The 12,583-nt window shown below is 34.9% G+C and overlaps 1 protein-coding gene across 3 annotated transcripts in view; it reads left to right on the forward strand.

Moving 5' to 3' along the window:
• The window catches only part of ATG5 (autophagy related 5), a 70,328-nt gene that overhangs the window by 27,488 nt on the left and 30,257 nt on the right, over positions 1-12,583 (forward strand). For all 3 annotated transcript variants that reach the window (XR_014881452.1, XM_085217570.1, XM_085217571.1), the window contains exon 6: positions 1,042-1,136. Coding sequence is in view for 2 of the 3 variants with exons in the window: in XM_085217570.1 (XP_085073696.1) it covers positions 1,042-1,136 (95 nt within the window). In the remaining variant the exon portion in view is untranslated. The remainder of the gene's footprint in view (positions 1-1,041; positions 1,137-12,583) is intronic.

The raw sequence follows: 12,583 nt of genomic DNA on the forward strand, positions 1-12,583 counted from the left end.
ATTTCTCAATTTGACCTTGACTCACAGTGGTTGAATTCTCTAACAGTATTCTCTCTGTCGTCGTTCTGAGACTCAGCATTGCTCTGAGGAAAGAATGTGATACCACGTTCCTGCTGCAGACCCAGCCGCTGTGTTTTGTGCCTTAAATGTTAGGGCCTATAAGGAAACTTATCTCTTCCTCTTCTCTTTTTAAAGCTGCCTCTCCATGAGGTTAGTGGCAGATTTATTCATCGTAGCCCTTCGTATTAATTAATTTTTCTATTGGGTTTCTTGAATAATTGATTTAAATCTGTTAAAAATAAATAAATAAAATGTATTACTTTAGGCCTGTGTTGACCTTAACAAACTGTAAGCACAGCATACTATTCAGTTCTTGTATTGTCTGAACAGGATGAAAATGGTGTGCTGCCTATCGCTGTTTTGAGAAACCTAGTTATGTGGATAATGTTAACAAAAATGTTATTCAAACAAAATTTTATTTCCAAGCTGCCTTGTGAAACTGACAGTATGCTTTCTGATTAGATCATGCATCACTGGGGATTATTTTAAGACTTACATATCCAAATGTAAACCCTCTGAGAATTTCCAAATGTAAACCCTCTGAGAAGTTTTTTGCCTGCTTTTTAGTTAATCCATGCTTTGCACCTATAGTTCTCCTATAGTTAGGAACAAGTGGATATTTTTAATAAACTGGGAGGCAGTGTGGACCAGTACTAACCAAGAGTGTAGATGCAGACACTATTAATTGAGGTAGTGGCTCATTATTTCTCTAGCACTGGGAGATGTGATGTGACTTAAACTGAAAGAGAAACCCACTAGAAGTCGTCATGTCACCATTTTCATAGGAAAACGCAGATGGCTTTTCTCTGGCTTGAGGCTAAATAGGGAAGAGAAATATGGGGAAAATAAATTTGTACAGACTGAATTTCTGTAAGAAAAGTTTGCATTTGCATGCTGTTCCAATCATGCCTTATTTATCTCTTATAGCTGAAGAATTAGGCATGTTACTAGTATTAACAAAATCTGCTTTTACCTTCACAGATAAATTTGAGCAATTTTGGGCAATAAACCGAAAACTCATGGAGTATCCTCCAGAAGATAGTGGATTTCGGTACATCCCATTTAGAATTTATCAGGTAGGAGATAACAAAATAAAACCAATTTTATCATACTCTTCACCTAAGGTGTCTTATGTCATTATCTTGGCTTTTTCATAATTATACTTTCCCTTTTCTAACATTAAGGTGAAAGTTTGTATGAATTAGTAAAGACAAACTGGATTGTGTTTGTTCTAACAGATAATTACCATTCACTGTGTCGTGAGTAATACTTGAGAATGTGCTAAAGCTAGTATAGATGGTAGTTTGATGTGTAAAAACTACACATGGGGACTACTTTGGATGCAAAATATGCTTTGAAATGGCTGAATGAAATACTTGAGAATCAGTACTTCTATGTTTAACCACTGTGTAGGCTTCTTTTCTTGCTCATGTTACAAAAAGAAATTTCGAGGCATAGATCTTGTGTCCAATTCTTACCTTTTTTCTTTTATTATATACTTTACAGTACCGAACAATCTTTGATTATTTTTTTTCTCTGATCTAACACTCCAGTGCTGTTTTTCATAGAATCATAGAATCTCAGGACTTTGTTTATAGGGATTCCAAGGAATACATCTCAGTTTTTTTCTTTATGTCCCCTTTGTTTTCATAGCATTATGGTCATGATAAACTTCAGAACTAAGCATGGTTAAAAGCTATGTAGTCTCCCATCAATTAGAATTCTTCTCTGATCTGGTTTTGATGCATTTTCAGCTGTTTGCATTTGTTTTACATCTGGCACATTAAAAAAAAATCTCGTGAATTATCTATTACTGCTTTGTAACAGATTTTATTTTAATTTATAAATTGAAATCTGTAAAAGACTATCAATGTTGCTATGAGACTGAAATATTTTTTAATGTTAGATACAAGACACTTACTGTCATAGTGAAACCTTAGGTTGAGAACGGAAATCAGTTATTTTGGTCAGATATCATGACAGATGACAAGGTTAGTCTAGGTATCAAAAAGTATGCCTCAGGAAAAGCACTTTGCTCAGCATTTCTGTTTGACAACTGAATTGTTACTCTCTCATAGTTTTTTGTTTAAGTCTTTCTGTAAAAAATAAAAACAAAAACACAGCACATGCATGGATGCATCAAGTGAAAATTTGTTTTTTGAATAAGATAGAGGACTTAAAACTTGAGTGAAATTTTGATATTGCATGATATTTCGTGCTAGTAAAGTTTTCTTAAAAAAAAAAAATCTGTTTTTATACTTTTACTCAGTAGTGCTTATCTTCACGTTAGCTTTTTCAGTTGGAAATCTGTACTTGATAATAATTGAAGCCCCAAATATCTGATTAAGAATAGAAGACCAAACATAAATAAAGATGATGCTGAGACAGCTTTTGAGAAAGTTGCTGTATATTATTTTCAGTGCTGACGTTCTTAACATTTCTAAGTATTTTCAGTAATGTTCCTCTTTCTTAAAAGGTGGCTGCAGGTGTTTCTAGCTTTTTTTGTTGGTCTTGTTGCTTTGTGCACTGGCAACTGCTCATCATAGAAGGTGATGTTTAGAGGAATTTTCAGAAAGCGTGAAAGATGAGATGATAGTTTGATTCCAAACAGGAAGTTAATTTCTATAATTTCAACATAAATTTGCTGTACTCAGTGACAGACTTGCATATACTGAAATAAATTAATCAGAAGTATTCTTGAAATCTATTTAACCTCAATCCCAACAGCATTACATTCTCTTATTGTTAGGAAAAGTCAACTTTGCATTCTAGTTGGCAATTTTCATATTCCTACATAAATATCTGACAGTTGTGTTAGTCTGGGTTTGTATTAAATTTGTATTAAAGTCATTCATCCCTTGTGTATTCTTATACAACAGTTCTGTTGATTAAATAAACCTGTGCAGTTGGATTACAGGAACTTACTAGACATTGCCTTCAATGGGAAGAATTCCTCCTCTTATTCTCCCTACCTTCCATTATCCACCAAATAATAGAGGAAAATTCTATGAAGGGAACTGCGTAGGGAGTGATGGTTGGTGGGTTCTTTTTGGCTATATATGAGTTTGTTTTCCTTCAGAGAAATGTGCTTAGTTGATGGTAGCTAAGAAAAAGCAGTCTTTATGACTCTTGAAAAAGAAATGCAATGAAGATCTGATATCAGAACATCATTGGAAAGTATATCTTCAAAACTCAAATGCTCTCTCATTTGTAAAGCTTGTCTATTAAAAAGCATTTCTAAAGAATAATATGAATCATACCTCTTGTGGTATCCAAATATGATGGTGCGTAGGGGAGAAAGATGGCAAAAATACTAACATAGTACTTGAGTAAGTCAGAACTAAACTAACCACAGATAATTTTAAGCCTTTTGTCCAGCACTAATTCTTTTAAGAGCAGCAGCTAAGATTGGACTGGAATCCTAGCATCTACCATGAAAGATGAAGAAAAAGATTGCATGTCACTAATGCAATTTTAAGTTAGCTAAGAGATTTGGCAATTTTTATTGCAATTGTCATAGTCTAAAGTGTGTCTTGAGGAATTTGTACAGTTGAAGCTTTGATATAGGTGGAAACTTTTTCTAGCAGAGCTAGTTTAAAAGCAGTGACTATTTTTTGGTGTCACTTTTACTTAGATGGCTCAAAAATAAATATGTCCCACATCATTTCTTCAGAGATATAAGCTACTGCCTTCAAATGAATGTTGCATAAAACCTTTTCTCTGATAATACTTTTGAATAGAATGCCTTTTTCATTTGAAGAGAGAAAATAATCACAATGCTGTGAGTATATCATGCATCGAGAGTGCTGCTTTTCTGGTATGGCACCATAGCTAGTTTGTCTTGAGGTCATAGTCCCTATGTTTAAGATTAGTGGGTTTTGCATTTTACAATTGGACATACTGCGAGGCTGATAATTGACAAGAAGCTTCCTTCAATCTGCAGTAGGACCTCTGGCTCCAGGCACTGAAGTGGTGCCTTTTAGACAGGTGCTGATAGGCTGACCTGGTAAACCACTGCATGCTGTCTTGTACTGCAGATGGGAACACTGTCTCGTTGTTGTTGTTGTGCACCTAGTCTGTACTCATCCTGGAGTTTTGATATCAGAGAGTCACGCCAACTCACCCGCAGTCTCACCAGGTCATTCTCACCCACTTGTTCTTGGTTGTGCTCTGCATGTTGCTTCCTGTCAATCTCTTGCCCTCCCTCCCTCTGTAGTCTGTCCTAAGAGTCTTGATGTCATGATTAGACTTTACAGTTACAAATTGTTACAGTGTGTATTTGCTTTAGTAATGTGCTTGAAATTCACCATGCTTTGTAATATACAGGTTTAACTGAGCACTTCGCTCTTTATGTCAAAGGTGTGGCTTTGAGGTGTCTACATAGATTTTAGATTTAATTAATATTTAGATAATAGATTGTCCAGTTTCTAAGTTTTACATTGCCTTCCACCTCTATAAAGCTTTCTGACCTATCTGTTCATTAACAGTGAGTTGCGTAGCTTCATTTTACATCATGAAGTACATCAGTGGAGCTCTTCAAACTTGCTTAGCAGTGCTGAAATTGTTTTGTAGTCTAGCTGTAGTCACCAGCTGATACTTAGAAAATCTTCAAGATTGGTATTGAAGGTCAGGCAAAGTAGAGACAATCTGTAAAGTGTTTTGATTGAAAATCCTATAGAAATAATACTTCAAGTTCAGGTGGAATAGAGTTAGCTGCTACTTGAAACTGCAGACTGGCAGTTTTACCTTTTGTCGTAAGATTGTTCAATATCTAGTCAAGCAGGACTAAAACCATGACTGCTACTGACCTGAAGAGGGCAACACAACATAGCCAGTTTTGTTGACTTATGCAAAATGCTCTTGAATATGTTTCTATGTAATACCATATCTACCTTTATATCTTTTAATGCATAAGTAGTCTTTTTGTAAATAACTCACTGGTAATAGGCTGATTTATTTCTTCAAAATTTTTCTTTTACAGAGATTGTGTAGATAACAAAATGTGAAATGGTCATTGATTTGACTGAATTTCTGTGCTTGAAAGGAGAAAACATTGCTGGTTAATCAGCAATTGAGTACACAGAATGGCTATACTAATAGCTGGTAGTTCGACATCAAAGAAAGAGTAGCATATTTTCAGCAGTTTTAAATTACTTCAAAAATGAAAGCTCTGTGAATGAGAAAGTTTTTAAGATTTGGGCAAATATGCTTCATAGGGCCTCAGGAAAGGAAAGTTCTGTGGAAATTCTGCATGAGCAGGAAGATTCATAACCTACAATGCAAATTTGTTTGCTGTGAAGAGACTTTATGGAACCTATGTGCAAGATCAGCCTTGTGTCTTTAAGAATCTGTGCAGCAATGAAGGCTGTAATCAGAGTAGAAGAAAAATTCTGAGATTATATTTGCTGTCAGATGGTAACTAAAGTTTATGTAAATATGCCTGAGCTGTCTGTAAAGCTGTCAGTCTAACTAGTTCAAAGCTGTTGTAGAAGTTGCATAAGATGTAGGGAAATGCAGAAGAGAGGAGGCTATAAAACCTCCATTTGGGTATTTTCTCTCTTGTTGAATTGTTACCATGCTTGATAGTTTTAAGCTACCTTGGGTTTGTCAGTAGGAGATATAGTAATACTTCTGAGTTGAATGTAGACATACTTTGCATAAAAATAATATAGTATTTGCTTGTATGAAAAATAGCTTCTTCAGTTTCTGAAGTATATAACTAGTTCAAGACTATTTAGGGATTTGCTGTATTCTACCTGTTGGGGAAAATTGGACAATATTTAATTCTAAGTCCTTTATCAGATACCCTTAGGTCCTGGAAGAGTCTGAGTGTATTGAAAATCAGCAGCGTCCCAGCAGTTAATACGTTTGCTTTTAAATAAGTATATCAACTTATTTTTTGTTAGCAGAATGTAAATCACATTTTAAGTAGTGATGAAATCATTAACATTTTTGATGGGGAGAAAGATTGTCTGTTCCTGACTTGAAAATGTGATCATCTTTCCAAATATTTTATGCACTCCTTAATCACAAATTGGTAGGTTACTTCATAAACTATTTTTGCAGAATACTTAATTTGTCATCTTTTCTCCGAGTAGACTTATGATAATGAATTTGTATATAAAGAAGTTAATGTTGACTGCAGGGAACATGTGATCATGCTACAGATTCAAATTCAAACAATGAGATTTGAATTGCTGCGCTCTATTTCCCTAAATTGTTTTAGTAAAAGAGTTGCTTGTATTTTTATGTCTCATCCTAAACTTGTAATGATGTATGCAATTAAAAAACAAACAAAAAAAAAAGTAGCACTATTCATCTTCACCTTGAATGTTAACTCTTAAAGATGAATATGTTGAGAGGCTGCAATGATGACGTTAAATGAAGGAATAATTCAATTGAATTAGGTGTGTTTAGATTCGCTGTTGGATTCTACCGTTTAAATGCAATAGTTTTTATTATATCACTGTGTTTTTTCTGATCATTAAATCTGTTCATCTTCTGTTTCACTCACTTCTGTCAATGCAGAATTATTTGCTGCTTTACGCACTTAAATAATCAGCTCCCTGAATCTTGCAGTCTGTAGCCTTATTCTTTTGATTTTTCTCTTGTGCTGCAAAGGAATAGCAAGGGGAAAAAGAAAAATGTAAACAAAATGGGTTAACTTCTGCACAAAACTGAGGATCAGCAAATCCTCAGAAAGTGTTCACCTTTTTAGAAAGTGCCCATATTTGTTTGCACTTTCCTGAACTCTGAAAGTAAGTTGTACTCAGGTAAGTGTGGAATGAAATAAGCCAATGAGGAACTAGGGTGTGGCACCATTCCATATGAATACATTATGAATTAACAAGCATAAATGTTTGTGGTTTTGCTACCTGTAATCATAAGGGTTTCTTCTAGCTGATCCTAATTGTGGAAAATTTAGAAGAATTACTGGTTTTAATATGTAAATAGAATAATAGTATCATATAAGTTACTGTACAATTCAGTGCTTTAAAGCAAATGACATGACATTTGCTTTTTTGGATGTAATCCATATCTGATGTTGTTTTCTTCATAGCTAGTCAATACTCAGTTGCTTAGTTTTATTAAGACTTAGTTCTGCATATGCAAGCCACTGTACTGCAAGTGTGAAAAGCACTATTAATTTTTTGTCATTGATGAATCAGATACCTTATTAATTGCAAATATGAATTCTCTTCTAGACAGGAAATGTAACACTTTGAGGGTATGCTTATGTTGCAGACGTATGTCTTGCCAGCATTCAACAAAACCATCTCTTGGAACTGCATGTACTGTTTGTGTTTTGTTACTATTTGACCTTACTGACTGTTGCCTGCTGGCTTGTATGTATAAAATCACTCTTGAATGTTGACTTTTTTCTTCTTCTAGGAGCTGTGCAATTTATTTAAGGTTAAATACTGCTAATTCAGTTGTTTAGAGAATGTAGGTCTCGACAAACAAATTTTATGGATCATTTGAGGGACAAAGCTGCAGCCAGAATGGAGTTCAACTGTGTTTGTTATGCATCCTGTAACATTTTGTATGGAGCTGGTATTGGAACTTCTGATTGTATATATACACACCCTTGCTAAAAATGACCCATAGAGTGTAACAGCACATTTGCTTTGGATGTTGTTTGTTCCAACTTGTCTTAAAAAAGAAAGAAAAAAAAGGTTTTTAGGATATTCTGTCTCTTGATTTCAGTGCCCCAAACTATATCTCCTTTCCTCATACCATATTTGTAAAGCAGCTGGATGAACATAATTTTTCAAACCTTTGTTCCCTTTTTCTTACAACACATTCTGCATAGTTTTCAGTATGACAGATGTATTCTTTCCCTGTCAGAAATGCTGTAGCGCAGATGGTATCTAATAAAACACCTATAAAACAAAGCAGTTCGATTTTTTTTTTTTTTTAATATCATTGTGAAGCAAAACTGTTGTCTAGAGGTAAAAGTTTTTTGGTTTACAGCACGTTTCATTTTAGTTCTAGAAGTTTTTAGCCCTTTCTGGTAAGGTTCAGTTAGTTGAATATATTTACTATTAGTCTTTAGATGAGTTTTTCAAGGTTTTTCATCTACTTTGCTAGTGATAGGTGGCTTAGAGATCTTGATCTCTGTCTTTCACCCTTTGAGAAGTGTTTTTTCTGTGGAAATCTGTTGAATGAGTGAATATGTTCTCAGAGTTTTCATGAGAACTTAAGTTGTTATTATGTTTTATTAAATCTACAAGTTTTAAAGCCAAAGGGACTAGACTGCACAGCTCTTTCAGCTGGTTCTTTTTATGTTGCTGCTTGTAAGAGTAGGACAATCCTTTGAACAGTCCTAAATGCTTAGGGTTTTCTCAGGTCAGTATTCAATGTGCTGTGTTGTCCCAGTCTGGTCCATAACTGCATTCATCTCTGACTGAAGCTCTGCTGCATATTTTGGTGTATTGTGGGCTATATATTTTAGCACTTACTTAGGAAGAGTCCTTAAGGAGAGTTCATCATTTGTTCAGGAAAAACCCAGAGGGTTGACCACTTCAATATAGTGTTTTTAATGATACTGTTATGAATCTTGTCTCAGAATACAAACAAGAATTGATGAGGGAATCTCCTTTAACCTTTGCAGTGTTAGGAGGCATCTTGCAGACTTATAGGAACTATTTCACACTTGTTAATTATTATCATGTTACGGAAACCATAATAACATGGCTTTGGTGTTTAAGCCTTCATTTAACAACAGGCTTTGGGACCATTTTCCAAATGATCCTGCCTGTGCTCCTTCAAGCCACTAACAATATAAAAGAGCGCTTGAATGGTGTTCTCTAACACACCTTAAACAACACATATATATCCTCAACCCACCATCAAAGTGTTCAGAGTTTCCCAAAGAAACCTTGAAATATGAAATTTTTCATTGAGAGCAGAAGAAAGAGTAAATTACGTTCTTCTGTAGATAATTTGGCAATTTGCAGAAGGATGATTTTCTGTGGACATGGAATAATTTCACAGAAGAACTACTGTAAAGTAATCCATATTTTTCATCAGCACTGGAATTCATCAACTAGCTGCAGACTTGCTCAGAAAGTTTTAAAATGTAGTTCCATTGTGGACTTTCTTAATTTACCCAGTTTGCAGCCACCCTGCAAGTAGATCTACAATGAGAACTTACAGAGCAGAGGGAAAAGAATATCTCACAAGATTCTCAGTTTCCCCACACAGTGATTGAAGTTTCCACTAGGTAACTTGTAAATTCAGAAAATGCGGGGAATTCAGCCATGGACCCTTGCAGCAAGGAATGCTGGTGGGTGTCCTTGGCTGCATTAGGAAGAGTGCTCACTTCTGCTCTGGTGAAGCCACTGGTTAAGTACTGGAGTCCCCTGTGTGAAAGAGATGTGGAACTTTTGGAAGGACTCCAGACAAAGGCTATGAGGATGACTGAGCAAATTGTGCATCTACTTGCATAGTGAGATAGGAACATACTTGAAATGGACATAAAATCAACAGGAACTGGATGATAAATTTTTAGAAGGCATTGTAAAAGTAGAAACGTTTTATGTCCTGAAGTGTTTTGAATCACTTGACTTTGGTAAAAGATATTTTCTGACTAGGTGTATATATTTTTCAGATTTGTCAAACACTGAAATAAGTTTAGCTTTCACGTAGTTTTTATGATTGTAATAATTGTTTTTGTTGCTATTACACTTTTTTTTTTTTCCCTAAAAGATTGTAAGGAAGCACACTGCGAATTTAAATAATATGATAAAGAGAGGCATTTAAAATGATTCTTTCATCTTTTGAGAAGATGAGCAAGTAAAGAACCTCAACAGTGTGCGTGGGGAGACTAACCTAAATAGTTGCCATATTTCTCTGTAGGTTTGTAATAAAGGTAAATTATTTTTAATTATGTAGGAAGTTAGGCTAGAACTGCAGTTGCTTCATACAGTGTGCTCTGTTCAGTGAAAGACTTCAAGGAAGGTATGAGTGGTTGCCCATATGTTCTTTGGGGAATAGTCTTCAACTGTTTGTTACCTAGAATAGTTCAATATTGTTTTCTAGAAATAACTGCAATAAGCCCAAGTAAAAAATAGGTAAAATTTTAACTTTATTCCAGATGTGTTTGTGCTTCTAGTTGTGGCTTCATTTTAACTATAGCCTCAGCTAAAATACTAGTTAATTTTGATGTAAGTATTAATTACAACAATTCCTGTTTATATTTTCTTGATCATTTAAATTATGGAAAAGTAAGAAAATCAGTTTGGGTTAGTATGATACACATGTCTGTAAGTGAAAACATTAACCCACAGAGTAAGTTTGTATATCTTACATGCTATTCAATATTCTTTTTATAGACTAAGTTATTTTCATAATTTCACATGAAATCTTTGGGCCGTGCTCAGGTATATACTGTATTTTCTGCAGCTACTGAAAATATATAAATTTTAATAGGGTATTGGGGAAGACAAATCATTTGATTTATTCTATGTATTGACTTCACAGCTAGAACTGCAACTCTCATCACTTCATGTCAGTGAGTCAGTATTTCTGGTAATTCTAGATAGATGCACGCTGAACATGCTCACACCCCTTTTCATTTTACCATTTTTTTGGTTGAATATTGGACATATAAGCAAATTACTTAGTTCTTCCATTCAGAGACACCAATTAGCTTTATTTGTAATGTGATACATGTTGCACTTGGAACTGTGATGTGACTTTGCAGGTAAGGAATATTTTGAATATTGCTCAATATTTTGCGATATTTTGAAGCAGTAAGAGACAGATTCAAAGGAAAAAAATGTTATTACCATAATAAAGAGATGTACGAGTTGTAGTTCACTTTTTCCTCCGACTGCTTAAAGAAATGCTTGAGAGAGATTTTTTTTGGAATGTTGTTTGTGTCCTAATAACTTAGAGTGAAATAAAAAAGTTGTCGAAGTTGTACAGCAAAACAAGGAGAGTCTAGGAGAAGTGCTGTATAACTTGGAAGGTTTGAAGAGAGGTGGGAAAGAATTATTGCAGTAGAAAAATAAATCACATTGCTGTATTTCCAGCCTTACATAATACAAGTTCAAATGAAAGATGATAAACTTAAAGCAGATAAGACAATAGATCTTCATAGTTCATTTCCTTCCCCCCCTACTGGGTACTTTAGATTGTTGAGCTAAAAATCAAGAACCAATTTGCTGTGTATATACACACACGCACATATATATTATATATATGTATGCATGCATGTGTGTGTGTGTATATATATATATGCACAGAGAATCATCTCCTGACTTGAAAGGGACTAAGAAGCATCATTCCAACTCCTGGCTCCACAAAAGACAACCCAAAAATCAAACCATATGTTTGAGAGCGTTGTCCAAATGCTTCTTGAGCTTTGGCAGCTTGGGAATACAGCCACTGCCCTGGGGATCCTGTGCCAGTGCCCATCCACCTTCTGGCAAAGAACCTTTTCCTAACACCCAACCTGACCCTCGCCGGATGCAACTCTGTACTTTTTGAGTGTATTATTCTTTTTGAGTATAACTTTAACCAGTTGTCTTCCATATCGTCATTGACTGCTTGCGGTAGGTCTTGATTTTTATTTATTCATTTTATTTTCATTTCAGACGAATAGAATTCAAACTTCCATTTGTTTTTTTAGGAATCTGTGGATGTCTTTTACAACCTACCGTTGAGACGCTGAGAATGAAGGCTAGCTGAAGCAAATGGAGGGGAGAAGTTATAGTTTGCAACCAAGTCTGTGTAAACTACTCAGCTGGTCAAGAAAAGGATTAAGTCTGTATAATCATTATGTGTATTAACTGAGAGAACTGCTCTAGTATGGTTTCTAAGTAAATGATATATCCATTCTATCAAAGAAATTGGCAAGGATAAATTATATGTGCTAGCAACAATGTAACAAGTGCTTTTAGGGAAATTATTATAAATGATGAAAGCTATTTCAAATAAATACAAGAGGTAAAAGTAATAAATTTTGATTCAATCCTGGTTGAGCATAGAGTTTCTTGAAAGTAAGTTCCCACTTTGTTTCCAGAAAATGCCTCGTAGCCTGAAATTCTGTGCTCTTCAATGGCAGGGACAGCCTTAGCTACAGATGTAAAATAGAAGTTGTTTTCCCATTATTTTGCAAGTGAAACAGGCTTGTAGAAATTCCTTGTTTCAGTGCTGTTGTAGAATAAATTTTATCAGCATTTAAGTTTCCTCCTTTTTGTGTCTGCCATCAGAGTAGCAATTTGCAAATGTACCCTTTAGGTGTTCATCTAGAGTGTTGCATAAGTCTTAAATGTCATAAACAAGTGCAAAATAGTTACCTTGGGGCCTTCTCACAGTCTAAGCTGAAAAGAAAGCTACAAACTTAAGCCTCTGTTCATTTGGAAGTCTGTTGTTTTTCATGCCAGTATTGTTCCATCATAAAGCTGTGGACGAATGTGATAGAACAGCTTTGCTTGGAACAATTTGTGTGTGGGCAGATTAGGAACTCATACAGAATCAGGAAGGAACAGAGAGAAATCAGTTGAACTGGTTT

Source organism: Meleagris gallopavo, chromosome 2, assembly GCF_905368555.1.
Source record: "Meleagris gallopavo chromosome 2, MGAL_WU_HG_1.1, whole genome shotgun sequence".
NCBI classification, from domain to species: domain Eukaryota; kingdom Metazoa; phylum Chordata; class Aves; order Galliformes; family Phasianidae; genus Meleagris; species Meleagris gallopavo.